The sequence below is a fragment of the Hyla sarda genome, chromosome 2, assembly GCF_029499605.1.
Source record: "Hyla sarda isolate aHylSar1 chromosome 2, aHylSar1.hap1, whole genome shotgun sequence".
Lineage (NCBI taxonomy): Eukaryota > Metazoa > Chordata > Amphibia > Anura > Hylidae > Hyla > Hyla sarda.
Genome location: NC_079190.1, coordinates 386,276,718 through 386,296,384, shown reverse-complemented (window position 1 = coordinate 386,296,384; position 19,667 = coordinate 386,276,718). Strand labels below are relative to the sequence as shown.

Genomic DNA, 19,667 nt, shown 5'->3' with positions numbered 1-19,667 from the left:
TGTAGAAGTAATTTACAAATCTGTTTAACCTTTTTGTACCAGTTGATTTGAAAACATTTTATTCTTTTGGAGCACAGCAGTTATTGCTTTAAACACAAAATTGCAGCAACTTCGCAATAATGGGCAGTATACAGTAACTGAGAATCCTGACTATAACAAGAGATCACAGAAAATGTGTCGCCAAATACAAAACTTAAAGGGGTTGTCTAGCAAAAAAAACTTTTTCAATACAACATAAAAAAGACTCTACTTTCCTCACTTGCTCCCCCACAGCCTCCGTTATCACAGCGCCTGGTCCCCACTGAACTTCACTTTCTGGTGCTACAGACGGCACAACATATTACCGCTCAGGACATCGCTGCAGACAGTGATTGGCTGGGTGGAAATGTATTTGTTTTATTCCTTACCAACTGTTTTTTTTAAATATATTAATGATGCCTGTTATGCTCTTGTTTTGTAAAAGGAGGTGTGACTTAAGTGTTGTGGATTTTTATACACATTGGGCCTCATTTACTAAGACCGGAGAGTTTTTTTTGGAGTGTTTTTGCTTTTCCTCCATTATTTTTCTCACCTTATTTATTATTGTGTCGCAAGTGTCGGGTATTTTCTGTCACACGGAATATTGTTTGGTCGCACAAACTAGGCGAGTAAAACCTGGGTAAAATTTTTATTTATTTTTTAAATGCAGACTTGGAGACCCTGTTGAGAAGAGAGGACGTTTGTAGAAAATGACTATGTTCAAAGCAATAACAATCAAAATATCTGTCAGGATTCGGCAGGCTGGTGGTGGATCCTCTGTGTCAGAGAGGGATTGGCGTGGACCGTACCGGTGGACCGGTTCTAAGTTGCTACTGGTATTCGCCAGAGCCCGCCGCAAAGCGGGATTGTCTTCTGCGGCGGTAGCAACCAGGTCGTGTCCACCGGTAGCGGCTCAACCTCACTGACTGCTGAGACTGGCGTGGTACAGAAGGACAAGGCAAGAGCAAGGTCGGACATAACAGAAGGTCAGGGCAGGCAGCAAGGGTCGTAGTCAGGGGCAACAGCAGAAGGTCTGGAACACAGGCTAGGAACATACACAAAACGCTTTCACTGGCACAAGGCAACAAGATCCGGCAATGCTAGGAAGGGGAAGTGGGTTTTTATAATGAGGCCACAGGTGTGAGTACTGATTGGGCCAGGCGCCAATCAGTGGCGCGCTGGCCCTTTAAATCGCAGAGAGCCGGCGCGCGCGCACCCTAGGGAGCGGGGCCACGCGTGCCGGGACTGAGCCGACGGAGGACAGGACAGGTGAGGTGACTGGGATGCAGGCCGCGGGCGGGAGCGTCCCGCTACGCGGGTCGCATCCCCGCCGGAGACAATAGTGCAGCGCTCCCGGTCAGCGGGCCTGACCGGGGTGCTGCACAGAGGTGAACGCCGCGAGCGCTCCGGAGAGGAGCAGGGACCCGGAGTGCTCGGCGTAACAATATCCATCACTTATCAAAATTAATTTTAAAGTTTACACAAATAGTATATGTAAAGAAAAGCTGACTAAAGGGCACAAAATCAACCACCAGCTTGTTAATCTAGCCTGAGAGATGCAAATAACATCTCTAATGGCTGTTGTTGTGAACATCATTAAAAACCCTCCATTTTTATGAACTTTCCGACTGCTGCTGGCTGTTGGGTTTTCATTTTTAGAATCTCACACTTTTTCCGTGTGTTTCACATTATACTCCGAGAGTTTTTTCTAATTTACTCGGAAACACTGCCCATTTGGTGTGTTTTTCTAAACACTCGGAGAGTTTTCAAAACGGAGTGTTTTTTTGGTCGCAAACAGTGTCGCATAGGTCATGCGACTGAAAATTAGGCGGAAAACCCGACAAAAAGACTTGGGTTCACGTTAGATTTTTGACTCTACAAAGACGCCTTAATGTCTCAATAGCAGTATACCCAGCCGTTAAATCTAGAAATTGCCCTAATGATGCCCTACTGTGCCTGCCCTTCATGTTTCATGTCACATCCATTCACAGTTTCATAAAAATAAAATGCTCAGGCAAAATACTGCTCTAACACCGCCACCTCTAAACTTAATAGCCAGAATATGGGCTAAAGGGCACAGGGAAGGGCAGTGCACAGCGTGTGAAGCAACATTTCTGCCTGCAGCTTTAAATTGTAACTAAATAGGGCATAATATTGGCACAGTTGCAGCTTCTTTTGGGTCAAAACTATCTATGTTCTACCTTCCTTTGCCTTTCCACTTATCCTCCCTGCTATGTAATGTCTGTTACTAATGAACATAAGCGCCACCTAAATAGCTGGGCCAAAAAACTGCCTGAGGCGCCATTTATCCTCAATAATAAACCTGGCAATATTCTATTACACCTCTGTGTACACTAATATTGCTGTGTATTATTAGAATGTTGATTACTCTATTGCCCAATACATCAGGTGCGCCACTTATCATTGGCCACTTTTCTAGTTAGGATTCTATCCCTGGATCTATCATTTCCTTTACCACCTTGCATATTTATATAGGGGGAGATTTATCAAAACCTGTGCAGAGGAAAAGTTGCCCAGTTGCCCATAGCAACCAATCAGCTTGCTGCTTTCATTTATATGAAGGCCTGTGAAAAATGAAAGAAGCAATCTGAAGTTTTCCTCTGCACAGGTTTTGATAAATCTACCCCATAGTGCTTATATTACCACTGTCCATCCTTATCTGCCCTCTCTCCACTGGACATTTTCCTGTGCCCCTTCCTCATTTCACTTTTGCTCTTTAGGTATTGCTTTTTCATTGTGTGCATAATGATCCCCTTATGGTCATAGCAGTACCTATAGGTGCCACTGATTTTCACCCCTCACGTGTGATGACTTGTTACCTAGTGGGCTACCCTGTTATTAGGATGGGGCTATAAAGTCTAGTGACTTAGTTGATGTTCTGCTTCTTTAAGACATACTCGGGCATACGCTATACACTCATGTGCTTACCGATTGAGCATCAATTCGTGGGTACTTTTCCCTGTAACTAGTGTGTGACAGGTATATAAGTGCCCTTGATGATACATGTTGTATGCATAGTTGGTGGTTAGCATGTTACAGTAAAGTGTACACCACATCATGAGGCAGATGCCTCTCCACCAGACTGCTTCCCCTCAGGGCAGCTATGATCTGATCAGAGGCGTAGCTTGAAGCTTTTGGGCCCCGATGCAAAATCTGAAACAGGGCGCTATATGTCAAATATAATACTGGTCTCCTATGAGGCAGATGTGCTTTGGGGCCCCCTTAGGCACCAGGGCCCCGGTGCAACTGCTACCTCTATAGCTATGCCCCTGGATCTGATCAGTAGAGGGGTGATGTGGATGGGGGTCTGTAGTTATGTGACCCCCCGGATGCAGCCTGGCTCTTATGTTTATAGGCTGAGGTGTTAGAGCAGATTTTTCCCTGATAAGTACATGAATAGCTGGGAAATTAATCTTGTAGCAAAGTACAGTAGCAATCATAAGGGCAACTGTTGGGAAGGGTTTACCCTTTTGGGGTATATCCCACTGTTCAGAGGATGAGGCATCTTTGTATTCATAGAGCGTTTCCTCCTTTACATCTATCATCTTAATCAGCCATTTATGCAGGTTGATAGTTATGATCCTTTTATGTCTCATTTGACTTATCATTTTAATTTTTGAGGTGATTTGTACGTTAAAAAGGTGATAGCTATCGCTGATACACCATAGAATTTTAGCATTTTGAATCCTGTGGTTGCTGTTTTACCTTTCAGATTCCCTTTTGATTACATTTTTTTAAAGTTTTATATCTGGTGACCACTTTATAGTGATTATTAGGTGTTGTTATTAGGTGTTGTTATTATTAGGTGTTGTTATTGTGCTTTCTTGCAACATGATGGGGGAGGAAAAAAATGGTGTCATTGCAAAAATACTGATAGATCCTTGACGTGACCAACGCTGTAGTCACCGGTACAAGTCAGTAGCCATTAAATCAGCTTCTTGAATTGCCCACATGACCTGTTTTGCCCATGCATCAGCGATTCTAACCCATGCCTCTCGGAGCATGTCGAAGCTTCAGAGTTAAGCAGACCATTGTGATAATTAGCCATAGGTTGCTTAGGCAGACTTTCACGCTTTTAACCATCTTTAAGCCATTACGCCAGATAGGATTATATAAATATTTTCAGAGGAAATAGAAAGCATAAACATACTTGAGGTTATGAAGGACTCGGCTCTCCCGTGGCTATGGGATTTTTCTAGGTACTTGTCTTACCATTATGCTATGTGCATGTAAAAGCTGAGAGAACTATTCATGGAGAGATGCTGCTCTTCACCTACATTCTCTGTGCAGACTGCAGTTTCACATTTAGCATTAAAGCCTGTTGCTAATCTCTCTGCTTCTCGACAGGACTGAGGACAAAGAAAGAGTAGCACATTCCCCTTTTCATTTACATGTTAGAGACTAGAGGCTATGGAAAAAGCAATAGGCTGCCAATGTATTCATCAGTATTGCCAACAATTCTATCCAGCTATGGATGGCATGCTGCTCGGCACAATGTGCAGGATATACTGATCATCCCCATAATTGTTAGAAGATTACAGACATTGGGTAGCATCAGCCCTTCCCAGTTTTCTTAATAGTAATTGCCTAGAAATGAGGGATCTCACTGCAGGGTTATCGCATCACTGCTATGAGACCCAGCCAGTGCTAGGCAGAGCTTACATGATGTTAACCACCCATGGCACGTCCGTTTGCGTTTGTTTGCTATTTCCTATATATTAGTGGCTGTAGAACACAATTCATCCTGGCATTCTCTTTGTCGTGAATCAGCAAGAGCCATGGAACAGCAGCAGTCACTGGGGAGCCTGAGATGGGGGTGGCAGTGTAAGGTGAGTAAAGGTGTGAATTCAGCATGGGGGTGGAGGGCTCTGGTGCCAGTTCTCAAAGTATTTCTCTGTGATTTATTCTTCTCTCCTTGTATTTATTTCTCTCTTGAAGGAGGGACAGCCCCTGTGGCAGTTGATTCAGGGAGGAGTGGCTGGAGAGGGGGGGGAGGATAGGGATGTGCTATAGATCATGCTGCAACAGAAGACAGCTTCCTGATCTATAGGGCTTATATCTTATTATTTGGGATTTTGCTTGCATGGGCGTTTATTCACTGAGCCTTTTGCATACACTTCTCTTGAGCTGTAAGTTTGCAAGTGCATTTGAGTAGTCCTTCCTTTTCTAAGTAGTAGTAAAGCAGGGACATTTGTTTGGGGTGGGGGTGGTCAGGGCTATGTATCTGTACCTCTGCATTTCCCATCTATTTGTGTGTTACCACTGCATTCTCTTTATTTCAGGTATTAACACTCTGCTTTTCATCGCATGAAAATGCCAGCTCCTGTCGACTACTCTAAGAGGAGATTGCAGCTGCATGCAAGCGAGAGATAGAGAGGTTTGGGAATAGCCTAGACGTTTCTGGCTGCTTGACTGCTAGAATTTGTGCAGTGTTCTCCAGTCATGTGTTGACAGTCTAAATAATCGCCTGAGACCAATGAAATACACAAAACTGTATCTATGCGATGATCAAGCTTCTTCAATGATGGAATTCACATATTCTCGTCTATGGCTCCGACCTCATCAAAGTAGTGAATGGAATTTCAGACAGAGATTAGGAGAAGAGCACTGCAACTTTTAAATGCATCGAATCAACAATATCCAGCCAGGCAGATCTATTTGACTTACAGCAGTTGTCTGCATTTCATTGAAATTCTACCTCCTGAAGGGGAAGAAGACGACGCAGCAGCAATGGGACTCACCTAAAGTGGATTGTACTTTCATTGACACACCATTCATCCTGCTTCATTCAGCTGTCTCGTCTCCTTTCTCCTGTCTTCAAAATGGTCAAGTAAATCATCTGTGTTGACCCTGATCCTAAAGATGTTTCAGGCGCTGAGGACCGGCTGCCTTCACAGCCTGAAGAATTCGAGACATCACTTGCTCATCTTGAGCAATTAACAATCAATTCCTCCTGAGAGTAAATACAGCAGTGGATGTGACTGTTTAAACACAACTTTCCCGATTGTTTTCTGAATACCTGATGAGTCTTCGTAGACTAGCACACCCATCTAAAAGCCACAGGGTTTGCAGACTTTGGATTTGCAGTGCATGGCTGCTCTGGTCTGCCATGCATTGAGAAGTGAGGCAAACGTTAGATTTCAACCAAACCCCATATTTTGCACAGAAATGTTGCCTTAGTGATAGATGAGAGATGTTTTTGTCAGTTACATAACCCTATAATTAGCGAAGTTCTGTCAGCCGCATTGTAAACTCTATGTTGAGGTTTCTTATGACTAGGGAGTCTCTCCGCATGTTTGTAATCCCTGATGGTCCTAGCCAGGCTCTGGGAGAGCCTCAGATCTCAGCCTGTGACTCTCCCCCTCCTTAGCTCCCTCTGCACTAGGATGTTGCGGAAGGCTCTGCACAGGGGGCTGAGAACGTGTTTTTCAAGATTGGGCTTTTTCATCGCTAGCCATCCAGTGTTTTTTGTATCAGCCCCAGTGCTGATCTCAATTTTGCTGGGGGCTAGTTTTAGCAGGTATAAGGTTGAAGAAAATATTGAATATTTGCTGGCCCCTAAACATAGTCTAGCTAAAATAGAGAGGAACCTGGTGGATAGTCTATTCCCTGTCAATCGCTCAAAACACCGTCTATACTCTGATCTCCAAACACCTGGGAGGTACGGCAGAGTCATCATAACATCATCCAGGAGAGCAAACATGTTGGACCAACACCACACGGATCTCATTCTAAAGGTAATTATGCTGCATAGGTTTGCTTCTCCAACCACCTGTTAGCACAGAGCTGCTTAGCATATTAATACTGCTCTCTAGAGATGCTGGACAACAATGTCAGATTAAAAGACAATGCAGAAGACAATTTCCTATTTGTTTAATTTATTTTTCAGGGCTAATGTTGGTTTCTTATTCATTGGAAATGTTTTTTTTTTTTTCTTTTACTGATTTGTTAATGGGGAATTCCCCTAGTAATAAGTTACATTGGAGTCAGGTGCCCTGAGGGCATTACAGTGTAAAGCAGCACCAATGCAGAAATAATTAACACAAAAATGGGCATGAGTGTGGGCTTTAAAGAGTTAAATTACTTTGGGACACTTGTGCAGGCAAATAGATAAGGGAATCCCGCATAGAGATCAGTTAACTCTAGCATGGCCCAAAGGGGCTCTAGGCATGTATCAAAGTGACAGTCAAATTTTATTACTTGAATAGTGTTTTTAAGGGTTACATGGCATGATGCTGAGCCACTGATCACTGTGACATAAAAACAATAAGGGATGCCCTGCATCGTGATAATCTAAAGTGGTTCTGGGCATTAAAACTAGCAACAAATTGGGCAGATGGCCATGTTTACTGATAAGGTTTTCAAAGGGTTAACTGACTTTAGGCCACTGTTAACACACTGCCAACACACATACATGATTTTACTCGATGGAACAAGTAACATATTTTGAAAGGCTTGCATAATTTTAGGACACTGATATCACAGTGTTCACATACAGAAAGAGATACCCCGCATAAAATCCAGACTGGCCCATAGTGGTTCTGAGCAGAAAAACAAGCATTAATATTTGCATACAGCCACATTTAAATCATTTTAATAAGTAACTTGTACTTTGACCAACTTATATCACACTGCCAACATACACCGGAATGCCCCCCATCCACAAGTAGGGATGTCATATGTCAAATTCTTGGCTGGTCCAAAGTTAATCTAGGTATACAAACTGGCATCAAAGCTGGCAGGTGGTCATCTTGTACTAATATTAATATGCAGCCTAAAAGGAATTTTTAAAGGGTAAAATGGGTAGGTCAATTATATATTTCCAACACACAAGGGGGCATTTGTCACCTCAAATGCAATAATAAGTTTAAGCTGGCATATAGTGTCTGAGGGCATACAAATATGTACCAAAGGTGGCCACTTTTTACTACTAGAAATGTCTGTAAAACAGGTGTTTCAAACAGCTGTATTACTTTTTGCTACTGATATCACACAAATAGGAACATCTCATATCAAAAAAAAATTTAACTACAGGCTGGCACAATTTAGTTTGGGGCATAAATAATGGCATCTACATTGACTGATGGACAGTTGTTATTGATAATAAGGTTACTGTGAATAGGTAGGGCTCTATTCACATTTGCATCACAAATTTCAGGCAAATGTAAGGTGGTAATAGGGATGCATGCGGTGACAAAAAAAAAGGGAACACACATAACTCTGAGTACCAGATGATAAGTCCAGGGTGGTAGCCATCATACAATGGATTTGGCCGGACATCATGGCTTTAGCTATGTAGAGAAGCCAAGACACAAGGGTGGACAGATCCTTATACATCTAACAAGATACATAAAAATTAACATGGCTTTGTAAGTTTTAATCCTTCACTCTTCATCATAATAGTATTATAAGAAATTGCTAATTTCTTGCAAGCCACCATTAGTATAGTGCTTTGATGGCTCTCATTGGTGGTGGTCATTGGTGGTACACAGGTGAAACCCAGCTCTAATGGTCTGAATTGAAGATGACTCTGATCCTGGTTAGATGGGGAGGAGCTCCTACTGTCACTTCATTGGCATCCTTATGAAAAGATCTAAGGGTTCCACTAAGTTATTATGGCAGCTGGGGGGGGGGGCTAAAAAAAAAAAAAAGCTATATTCACCAGTCCCAATTCCTTACCCCTGCCATTTGGTTGGTGCATGATCCCTGTGTTCTCTTCCTCCTTCTGTTTCTGATGACATTTAGTTTAGACAAAATATGCCCGCTTTGACAGTCACTAGCTGAGATGGGTCATTGTTGCGGCCAGTAATTAGTTGAGCAGGTATAGTATTTCCTACAGTATTACAGTCCTACAGTACAGTATTACATAGTGTTGCCAGTAGCAGGAAGAAAGGACAGTCATGTGAAACAGGTGGCATCAAAATGGCAGTGGCCTAAAACCCCTTAAAGGGTAGCTCCCACCATATTTTTTTTCTGTTCCTGCCTATTGCCCATCTCTCCCTAACCCCCTCGCTGCTTTAATTTTTTTTTTACTATATGAAAAATGCCTTTTTGTCTGCCTGGTAGTGTGCTCACTACCAGGCAGACTTCCCCAGCAGACACAACGTCACTGATGCCTGCTGGGGGAGGCCGACTTCCGGCCATAGTTCATCTACACAGGGTGCCTCCAGCTGTTTCACCACTACAACTCCCAGCTTGCCCTGACATCTATTGGCTGTCAGGGCATGCTGGGAGGTGAAGTGGTGAAACAGCTGGAGGCACCCTGTGCAGCTCCCCCCCCCCCCCCCCCCCCCCGCTGAAAACAATAAATTTGCTATGACCACGGTGCTGCCAACCACCCCCCCTTCCCACTACCCGCTCCCCACTCCCAAGACAGACATACCCAAGTTCTGCGGCCAGCAGCAGCGCCGCGTATATGCCAGGAGGTGGGTGAGGCCAGGGAGCCAATGCGCTCTCAGCGCTCGCTCCCCCCCTGTCTGATTGACAGGCAGGGAGCGAGAGCAGGCTGAATGAATTAGGACCGATGCCCGGCCAGCATTGGTCCGAATTCATGCGTGACATCATGCCAGCCTGCAGCCGGCCACTAGGAGGAAGACCCCTAGTGGCCGGTTTTCAAATGTAAAATAAACTAGTTTAATGAAAAAAATAATAATAGATCTATATTAGAGATTTGTTGTAGTACATGAGTACTACAATATATATAAAAAAAATGTTTGGTGACAGTGCCCGTTTAAGTATATTAAGTATGCCAGTGTAACATCTGGCATGTCATAGTAGCATGTCAGAAGTTTTTATCTTTAGGGGTATCAGCACTTTGGGGTCCGGATGCTGAGACCCTTACCAATCACTAGAACAAAGGAGCAGAAGAGCGTAGCTGTACGTGATGTGCCCTTCTTCTCTGCAGTGAGTAGTATATGGAATTGGCGGAGATCCCATAGACTTCCATTGAAATTCTGCATACCGCTTGCTTTAACTGTGCAGAGCAGAAATGAAGGGGCACAGCTTGTGCAGTCGCACTTCTGACATTTATTCTAGTGACAGCAGCTGGATTACCATTGATACAATCAGGGGTCAAGTCCTGTAAAAAAAAAAGTGAGGGAACTCATCCAAGATTTCCACTCATTGGCTGGTCCTGCAGGACTCCTGCTAATGGGAACGGTGTTCCTGCTGTGAAAAGTTCCCATGCGTTCCTACAGGACTTGAGCCCTGGATACAAACTTATGTCATGTTACTATGACATGTCAAAATTTTTTGTTGAAAAGGTAAGTACACTTTAAGTCACTTAATGGGTCTAAAAACATTTTTGTGTAAAAACAAAAACAAAAAAAACAACTTTATTTTTAAATACACACAAAAAACTTTATGTAATAGGTATTTGTAGCAACCCATATGAAAAAAATCAATACATTATCTTAATGCTCTGTCAAAATAAAAGAAGAAACAAGGCAACATAGCAAAAACAGAATTAAAAAATCAATACATTATCTTAATGCTCTGTCAAAATAAAAGAAGAAACAAGGCAACATAACAAAAACAGAATTAAAAAATCCCTGTGTCAGCCATGGCCTTAAGGGGTGAAGTATTTGCTGTCAAGAATTGTGTTGAGAAACAATGAGTAGTTAATATATAACGACATAAATGAAAGCAGCGCAAATCCCCTCCTGAACTGTGTAGTATAGGCAGTCATTTGTATGATTTACTACTGCTTTTTGCTATGAATTGTGTATTTGATTTTGTAAATATTTTACCATACATAAAAATGCATAGATAACTTTTTATTTGGAATGAATCTTAAGCCCTTAAGGACCCAGCCCATTTTCACCTTAAGGACCCGGACAATTTTTGCACATCTGACCACTGTCACTTTAAGCAATAATAACTCTTAAATGCTTTTACTTTTCATTCAGATTCCGAGATAGTTTTTTTGAGACATATTCTACTTTATGTTAGTGGTAAAATTTTGTCGATACTTGCATCATTTCTTGGTGAAAAATTCCAAAATGTTATGAAAAATTTGAAAATTTTGCATTTTTTTTTACTTTGCTTATAAGGAAAATGGACATCCCAAATAAATGATATATTGATTCACATACACAATATGTCTACTTTATGATTGCATCATAAAGTTGACATGTTTTTACTTTTGGAAGACATTAGAGGGCTTCAAAGTTCAGCAGCAATTTTCAAATTTTTCACAAAATTTTCAAAATCAGAATTTTTCAGGGACCAGTTCAGTTTTGAAGTGGATTTGAGGGGCCTTCATTTTAGAAATACCCCATAAATTACCCTATTATAAAAACTGCACCCCTTAATGTATTCAAAATGCCATTCAGTAAGTGTGTTAACCCTTTAGGTGTTTCACAGGAATAGCAGCAAAGTGAAGGAGAAAATTCAAAATCTTCATTTTTTACACTCGCTTGTTCTTGCAGACCCATTTTTTTTAATTTTTTACAAGGGGTAAAAGGAGAGAAATCACCCTAAAATATGTAAACCAATTTCTCTCGAGTGAGGAAATATCTCATATGTATATGTCAAGTGCTCTCTGGGTGCACTAGAGGGCTCAGAAGGGAAAGAGCGACAATGGGATTTTGGAGAGTGAGTTGTTCTGAAATGTTTTTTGGGGGGCATGTCACATTTAAGAAGCCCCTATGGTGCCAAAACAGAAAAAAAACGAAAAAAAAAACAAATGGAATACTATTTTGGAAACGACACCCCTCAGGGAACGTAACAAGGGATCCAGTGAGCCTTAACACCCCACAGGTGTTTGACGACTTTTTGTCAAAGTTGGATGTTTAAATTATTATTTTTTCACTAAAATGCAGGTTTTTCCTCAAATTTTGCATTTTTACAAGGGGTAATAGGAGAAAATGTCCCCAAAAATTGGTAACCCCATCTCTTCTGAGTATGGAAATACCCCATGCCTGTGGGCGCAGTACAATGCTCAAAAGAGTCACATTTGGCTTTTGGAAAGCAAATTTTGCTGAAATGGTATTTGGTTTTTCATTTTCACGGACCACTGTTCGGAAAATCTGTCAGACACCTGTGGGATGTAAATGCTCACTGTACCCCTTACATTACGTGAGGGGTGTAGTTTCCAAAATGGGGTCACATGTGGGGGGATCCATTGTTCTGGCACTATGGGGGCTTTGTAAACACATGTGACCTTTAATTCCGGACAAATTTTCTTGCCAAAAGCCCAATGGCACTGTTTCTCTTCTGAGCATTATAGTTCGCCCGCAGAGCACTTTACATCCACATATGAGGTATGTTCTTACTCAGAAGAAATGGGGTTACAAATTTTGCAGAGCTTTTTTTCCTATTACCTTGTGAAAATGAAAAATCTAGGGTAACACTGGCATTTTAGTTAAAACAAATTTTTTTTCGTTTTCCCATCCAACTTTAACGAAAATTTGTCAAACACCTGTGGGTTGTTAAGGCTCACTATACCACTTGTTACGTTCCGTGAGGGGTGTAGTTTCCAAAATGGGGTCACATGTGGGTATTTATATTGTTTGCGTTTATGTCAGAACCGCTGTAAAATCAGCCACCCCTGTGCAAATAACCTATTTATGCCTCAAATGTACATGGAGCACTCTCACTCCTGAGCCTTGTTGTGCGCCCGCAGATAATTTTATGCCCACATATGGGGTTACAAATTTTGGGGGTCTTTTTTTCCTTTTACCTCTTGTGAAAATAAAAAGTATGGGGCAACACCAGCATGTTAGTGTAAAATGTTTTATTTTTTGACACTAACAGGCTAGTGCAGACCCCAACTTTTCCTTTTCATAAGGGGTAAAAGAAGAAAAAGCCCCCAAAAATTTGTTACACAATTTCTCCTGAGTAAGGAGATGTGGCCCTAAACTGTTTCCTTGAAATATGACAGGGCTCCGAAGTGAGAGAGTGCCATGCACATTTGAGGACTAAATTAGGGATTGCATAGGGGTAGACATAGGGGTATTCTACGCCAGTGATTCCCAAACAGGGTGCCTCCAGCTGTTGCTAAACTCCCGGCATGCCTGAACAGTCAGTGGCTGTCTTGAAATGCTGGGAGTTGTTGTTTTGCATTAGCTGGAGGCTCCGTTTTGGAAACAGTGTAAGGGGGTGTATATGTAGTGTTTTACCCTTTATTATGTGTCAGTGTAGTAGTGTAGTGTAGTTAATGTAGTGTAGTGTAGTGTTTTTAGGGTACATTCACATGGGTGGTGGTTTACGGTGAGTTTCCCGCTAGGAGTTTGCGCTGCGGCGGAAAATTTGCCGCAACTCAAACTTGAAGCAAGAAACTAACTGTATACCTGCCGGTGTTGCAAAACTACAACTCCCAACATGCACTGACAGACCATACATGCTGGGAGTTGTACTTTTGCAACAGTTAGAGGCACACTGGATGGAAAATCTTCAGTAAAGTTCTGTTATCTAACTCAGTATTTTCCAACCAGTGTGCCTCCAGCTGTTGCAAAACTACAACTCCCAGCATTGCAAGATTTAGAGGGCCTCGGTTTAGAAACCACCGCACAGTGATCTCCAAACTGTGGCCCTACAGCTGTTGCAAAACTACAAATCCCAGCATGACCAAATAGCAAACAGCTGTCTGGGCATGCTGAGAGTTGTAGTTTTGCAACATCTGGAGGGCTACAAACTATAGCCCTCCAGATGTTGCTAGGCTTCCGTAGTCTGCAGCAGGGAGCCAGCCGCACATCATAGCCGTCCGCCGATCACTGCTGCCGATCGTCGCCGCCGCCGATGGTAAGTGGACCTCCGGTGCCGGTACTTGTCTGTTCCCCCATTCTGCCCAGACTACTGACCCCTGGTCTGCTATGGGTCAGTTTCTTCTGACCGACCAATAGCAGGGATAGGAGGGATCGCCGACATGGGGGTCTAAGGTCCCCCCTGGGCATTTGCATGGGATACCAGCTGATAGATATCAGCAGTCATCCCGATCCCGGCGCACAGCGGTGACCGAAATTCCCATGGGTGTACAAGTACGCCCTGGGTCCTTAAGTACCAGGGAGCCAGGGCGTACCCATACGCCCTGGGTCCTTACGGGGTTAATCTGTTTTAGTGGGTAAGCACAATGTAATTTCGACAGACAAATACAATACAGTATGTCATGGTTTAACTCTGGGTTTTAAAACAGTCAGTATAATTTCTGGAATAGCATTTTTCAGCTTTTTTCCTGGACACGAGTGTTCAGCATCATAAAATTTCCACCCCTGCTATCAATACAGAGGACATAAACAAAGAAATCTCCTATAACATGGTTCTGGAATGTTCCTATGGTGACAGGGAAGGTTGCTGGCGCATGGCAAATGTGGTGCCAATATTTAAAAAGGGGTCAAAAAGTGACCCCGTGAATTTTAGGCCTGTTAGTTTAACCTCTGTTGTAGGTAAATTCTTTGAGGGTTTTCTAAGGGATGCTATTTTGAAGTCTCTTGATAAAAATAAATGTATGACCCCATATCAGCATGGCTTTATGAGGGATCGGTCCTGTCAAAATAACCTGATCAGGTGAGCTCCAGACTGGACCAGGGGGAATCGCTTGATGTCATATATCTGGATTTTTCCAGATATGTGTGTAAGTGGGTAAGTAACTGGCTCAGTGATAGGAAACCGAGGGTGGTTATTAATGGTACTTATGCTGATTGGGTGACTGTTACTAGTGGGGTACCACAGGGGTCTTGGGTCCTGTTCTATGTAATATATTTATTAATGACCTTGCAGAGAGGTTGAATAGTTAAGTAGCAATTTTTGCACATGATACTAAGCTCTGTAAAGCGGTAAACACTATAGAGGACAGTGCACTGTTGAAAATGGATCTGGATAGGTTGGAGGTTTGGGCTGAGAAGTGGCAGATGAGGTTCAACACTGATAAATGTAAGGTAATGCACATGGGGAGGAAAAATCCAGGCTGGGATTATGCATTAAATGGGAGCACACTTGGGACGACTGACATGGAAAAGGATTTGGGAGTCTTAGTAACAGTAAATTTAGCTGTAGTGACCAGTGTCGGGCAGCTGCTACCACGGCAAATAAAATCATGGGGTGCATCAATAGTGGCATAGATGCCACCGCTGTACAAATCACTAGTCAGACCCCACATAGAATACTGTGTACAGTACTGGGAGCTGAAAGATATAGTGGAGCTGGAGAGGGTTCAAAGACGGGCTACCAGGGTAATACGGGGAATAGGAGAACTACAGTACACAGAAAGATTATCAGAATTGGGGTTATTTAGTTTAGAAAAAAGAAGGCTTAGGAGCAACCTAATAACTATGTATAAATATATCAGGGGACCTTACAGAGATCTCTCCCATGATCTATTTATACCCAGGACTGTATTCATAACAAGGGGCATCCTCTACATTTAGAGGAAAGAAGGTTTCTACACCAGCACAAATGGGGGTTCTTTGCTGTAAGAGCAGTGAGACTATGAAACTCTCTGCCAGATGAGGTGGTCATGGGGAACTCTGTAAAATAATTTAAAAGGGGTCTGGATGCATTTTTGGAGAGTAATTTATTTATAGTAATTAGATTTATTTATAGTAATTAGATTTATAGGGACAGAAGGTTGATCCAGGGATTTATTCTGACTGCCATATTTGAAGTCGGGAAGGAATTTTTACCTCTAGTATGAGGGTTTTTTGCCTTCCTCTGGATCAACTCAGGAAGGACTCATTAGGGATATAAGTTGAACTTGTTGGTCCTTTTTCAACCTTATGAACTACAGTATGTTACTATGTATGGATCCACTTTTATATATTTTGCAAGACCAATGGCTGAAAGTCACTGAAGGCATTGGTAATATCAGGCTGTTTCTGCTTGGTTGGTATCTTGCTGAGAATGAAAATACATCCCCCCCCCCCCCCCCACTGCCCAGTATTAGAGTTGACTCCTGGCTGCTTATATTAGCTATATCTCACATCTATGAAGCAAGCCAAGCTCCTGCGCTTGCTTGATAGACTGTTAATGCTAAAGGATGTAAAATATACATAATGTTGTATTAACATATTCCAGCCATGCTCAACATCTACAAAGCATAAAGGGAATACCACCATCAAAGCTGCTAAAAGTTACAGTCAGGTTGCAGCCGAGAAGTTGTCTAGTGGGGAAAGCAAGCCAAACCTTTCTATCAGGCCTCCCAAACCCAAGCCCAATTTAACAGTAAGAATAGTGGTGCATGCAGAGCTCTTCCTTCTGTCAATACAGTTTATACCACAACAAAGCCTTTACGGCCCCCATTATAAGTCAGTGGAGTCTGGTCACTGATGGTAGCCTTCATACAATGAATACATCAAGGTGTTACAACTTCACTTATGAACATAAGTCAAGACTAGAGATGAGCGAAGTTACAGTGAAAGTCACTAAGGCATTGTTCACACTTGAATAGAATCACTGTAACTAGGCTCATCTCTAGTCAAGTCTCGTCACAAACTTCTCGGCTCGGAAGTTGCTAACTTTAGCCTGCATAAATTAGTTCAGCTTTCAGGTGCTCTGGTGGGCTGGAAAAGGTGGATACAGTCCTAGTAGACTCTCCTTGGACTGTATCCAACTTTTCCAGCCCACCGGAGCACTTGAATGCTGAACTAATTTAGGCAGGCTAAAGTCAGCAACTTCCGAGCCGAGAAGTTTGTGACGAGACTTGGCTAGAGATGAGCCTAGTTACAGTGATTCTATTCAAGTGTGAACAATGCCTTAGTGACTTTCACTGTAACTTCGCTCATCTCTAGTCTTGACTTATGTTCATAAGTGAAGTTGTAACACCTTGATGTATTCATTGTATGTAGGCTACCATCAGTGACCAGACTCCACTGACTTATAATGGGGGCCGTAAAGGCTTTGTTGTGGTATCAACTGTATTGACAGAAGGAAGAGCTCTGCATGCACCACTATTCTTACTGTTAAATTGGGCTTGGGTTTGGGAGGCCTGATAGAAAGGTTTGGCTTGCTTTCCCCACTAGACAACTTCTCGGCTGCAACCTGACTGTAACTTTTAGCAGCTTTGATGGTGGTATTCCCTTTATGCTTTGTAGATGTTGAGCATGGCTGGAATATGTTAATACAACATTATGTATATTTTACATCCTTTAGCATTAACAGTCTATCAAGCAAGCGCAGGAGCTTGGCTTGCTTCATAGATGTGAGATATAGCTAATATAAGCAGCCAGGAGTCAACTCTAATACTGGGCAGTGGGGGGGGGGGGTATGTATTTTCATTCTCAGCAAGATACAAACCAAGCAGAAACAGCCTGATATTACCAGGATGGATGAGGACCATTGTTACTGGCCCTCCCCAGCCTAAATAATGTCAGACTATTACTACATAGGCCCAGGAGTGCCATTTTTGATGCTCCGGGTGGGTACCAGAGTAATATTTGGGGGTTAGTGCTAGCTGTTTGTGGGGCTAATGCTAAGCCCGGCTTATTAATGGACTTTTTCTATAAGATGTCTTCCACTGCTAAGCCTCTGAAGTAAATAAATAAATATATATATATATACATGACATATGTTAAAACAAAAATTGGTACACAAAACACTCCCCCACAGCCCTCTTTAACCATTATATAAAAATAATAATAATATGCAGGTCATCGTAGTTCTCGGATCTGCATACACGTGTCTGAAAAGAGAAGAAAAGAAAAATAGAAAAAAAGACCCATACTTACTACCCCTGTTTCTGATGTTCTATTTCTGTAGCTCCCCCTTTAGTGAAGTCATCACCCCCCAGGGAGTTAACTTGCCTAGCGCTAGTTAACTCTTTTCTTAATATGCTTGCTAGGGGTTGGACTAAACCAGAGATAGAGATCACTGCTTACTGTGACAAAAGAGTTCAGCTGCGCTGCAATCCGAACATTCGCTCAGCTCTAGTCAGCAGTCCAAAGTCATTGAACCCTTTAAAAACACACGTTTTATTTCATTTCAGTAAAAAGACACCATCTGCCCAATTGAATTGTTAGAATGTTATGTTTTTGCCTAAAACCACTTTGAGTCAGCTTGGACTAAATTGAGTTTGATGAAAGGCTTCCCTCTTTGTGTTACTTGTCTGTGATATCAATTGCCAACAAACCCTTCAAAAACACTAAAATTGACCATCTGCCCACTTTTATGCCTAGAACCACTTTGGTGCAGGGCAGAAATAAGTGATTTATTTTTGATATTTCCCTATGAAATGTGCCTGAGATAAATGTTTCGAAATCATTTAATTCTTTCAATCATATGGATGACCCTTTTTATGAAAACAATTTCTGTTTTCATGTCAATTATTACCAAGATGATGTCTCACTAATTTATGACAAATAAAAAACAGCAACCCCAGAATATAACTAAAATGGCTTTCTAGTCCACATTATACCACATTCATCAATAATTTGTAATGCTGCCATCTAAATAAACTTACATCGCGCAGGTTAAAGAAAAGCATTGTAATGTAACAAGAACCACTCTGTGGTCAAACTAGTGCAGATGTGTGCTAGACTGAAAAAATACAACAGATTAAGGTTAATCTAGATTACTTGTTCACAAACAAAAGCAAAAAGCACTGCTTACAATGTACTTACACTTATCCCCTTATATCAACAGAAACTACTGCATGTGGGGCATAGAAGTGGATTACAATCAAGGCCTTTTTAAGCATTCATAGTAACATAGTATATAACATTGGGGGGTATTTATCAAAACTGGTTGTTCTATGTGTTTTTTTACCCAATTGTTTTTTGCGGTGTTTTCGACAGACTTGTGCCAAATTTATCATTTGTAGCGCGCTATATTGTAACTTTGGCGTTTATTGGGGTTTACTAGTTAAAACTGATGGTATGACACTTTTTTATGTCAGTTTAAAAAGGACTTTGAATTGTGACAAAATTGCAGTATTAGTAACCGTTTTTGCGACAAAGTATAAAAGGCGCTAATAGTAAATTCCCGACCACTGCGAAAAAGAAGCTGTCAAAAGTTGATTTGCAGTCGGAACCTGAAAATTACGTAATGACAAAGGCGCAATGAAAAGTTGCAAATCGCAATGTCTCAGTGGAAATGTAACGATAGTACGCAATAAAAGACGTGTATATGCAATGCCCCCCATTATGTATAAATAAACTTTATTCACTAGCGCTTCTATGGAGTGGGTGGAAGAGTATGTATCAGAAAAAAGAGTAAGGGTACGTTCCCATTTGGCATATACGCAGCATATTTCACTCTGCGCAAAATCTGCAAAAGCAGCGGGAAATACGCCGCATATCCCTTGCTCACCATTCACACAGGGCTTTCCGGCAGCAGCCCTATGTGTGCAGTGAGTTTTGGAGGCGGGGCCGTGTGTTGGCGTGACTGTGATGCATGACTCCGCCTCCAAAACTCACTACACACATAGGGCTGCCGCCGGAAAGCCCTGTGTGAATGGTGAGTGAGGGATACGCAGCGTATTTCCCGCTGCTTCTGCAGATTTTCCACAGCAAGAAATACACTGCGTATATGCCAAGTAGGAACGTGCCCTAAATGTGTATTGGCGTTGCAGCCTGGTATAATTATGGGTCCCTGTTTACCATACATGAATAGATAAATCTAAAATGTAAATAAATACTGGCACAACATATACAGTATATTCACAAATCAATGTCCGGCATTTATCATTGTAGGTGTAA

The 19,667-nt window shown here is 42.1% G+C and overlaps 1 protein-coding gene across 2 annotated transcripts in view; it reads left to right on the top strand.

Moving 5' to 3' along the window:
- The first annotated feature begins 4,583 nt into the window (after positions 1–4,583).
- PTCHD1 (patched domain containing 1) overlaps positions 4,584–19,667 on the top strand; it is a 230,808-nt gene continuing 215,724 nt past the window's right edge. The window contains exons 1-2 of one of the 2 annotated variants that reach the window (XM_056558595.1): positions 4,584–4,868; positions 5,322–6,776. In XM_056558595.1, the coding sequence (XP_056414570.1) occupies positions 6,348–6,776 (429 nt within the window). In that variant the 5' untranslated portion in view covers positions 4,584–4,868; positions 5,322–6,347. Of the gene's footprint in view, positions 4,869–5,058; positions 5,169–5,321; positions 6,777–19,667 lie in introns of those variants that run through there. The other variant, XM_056558596.1, reaches the window with a different exon arrangement.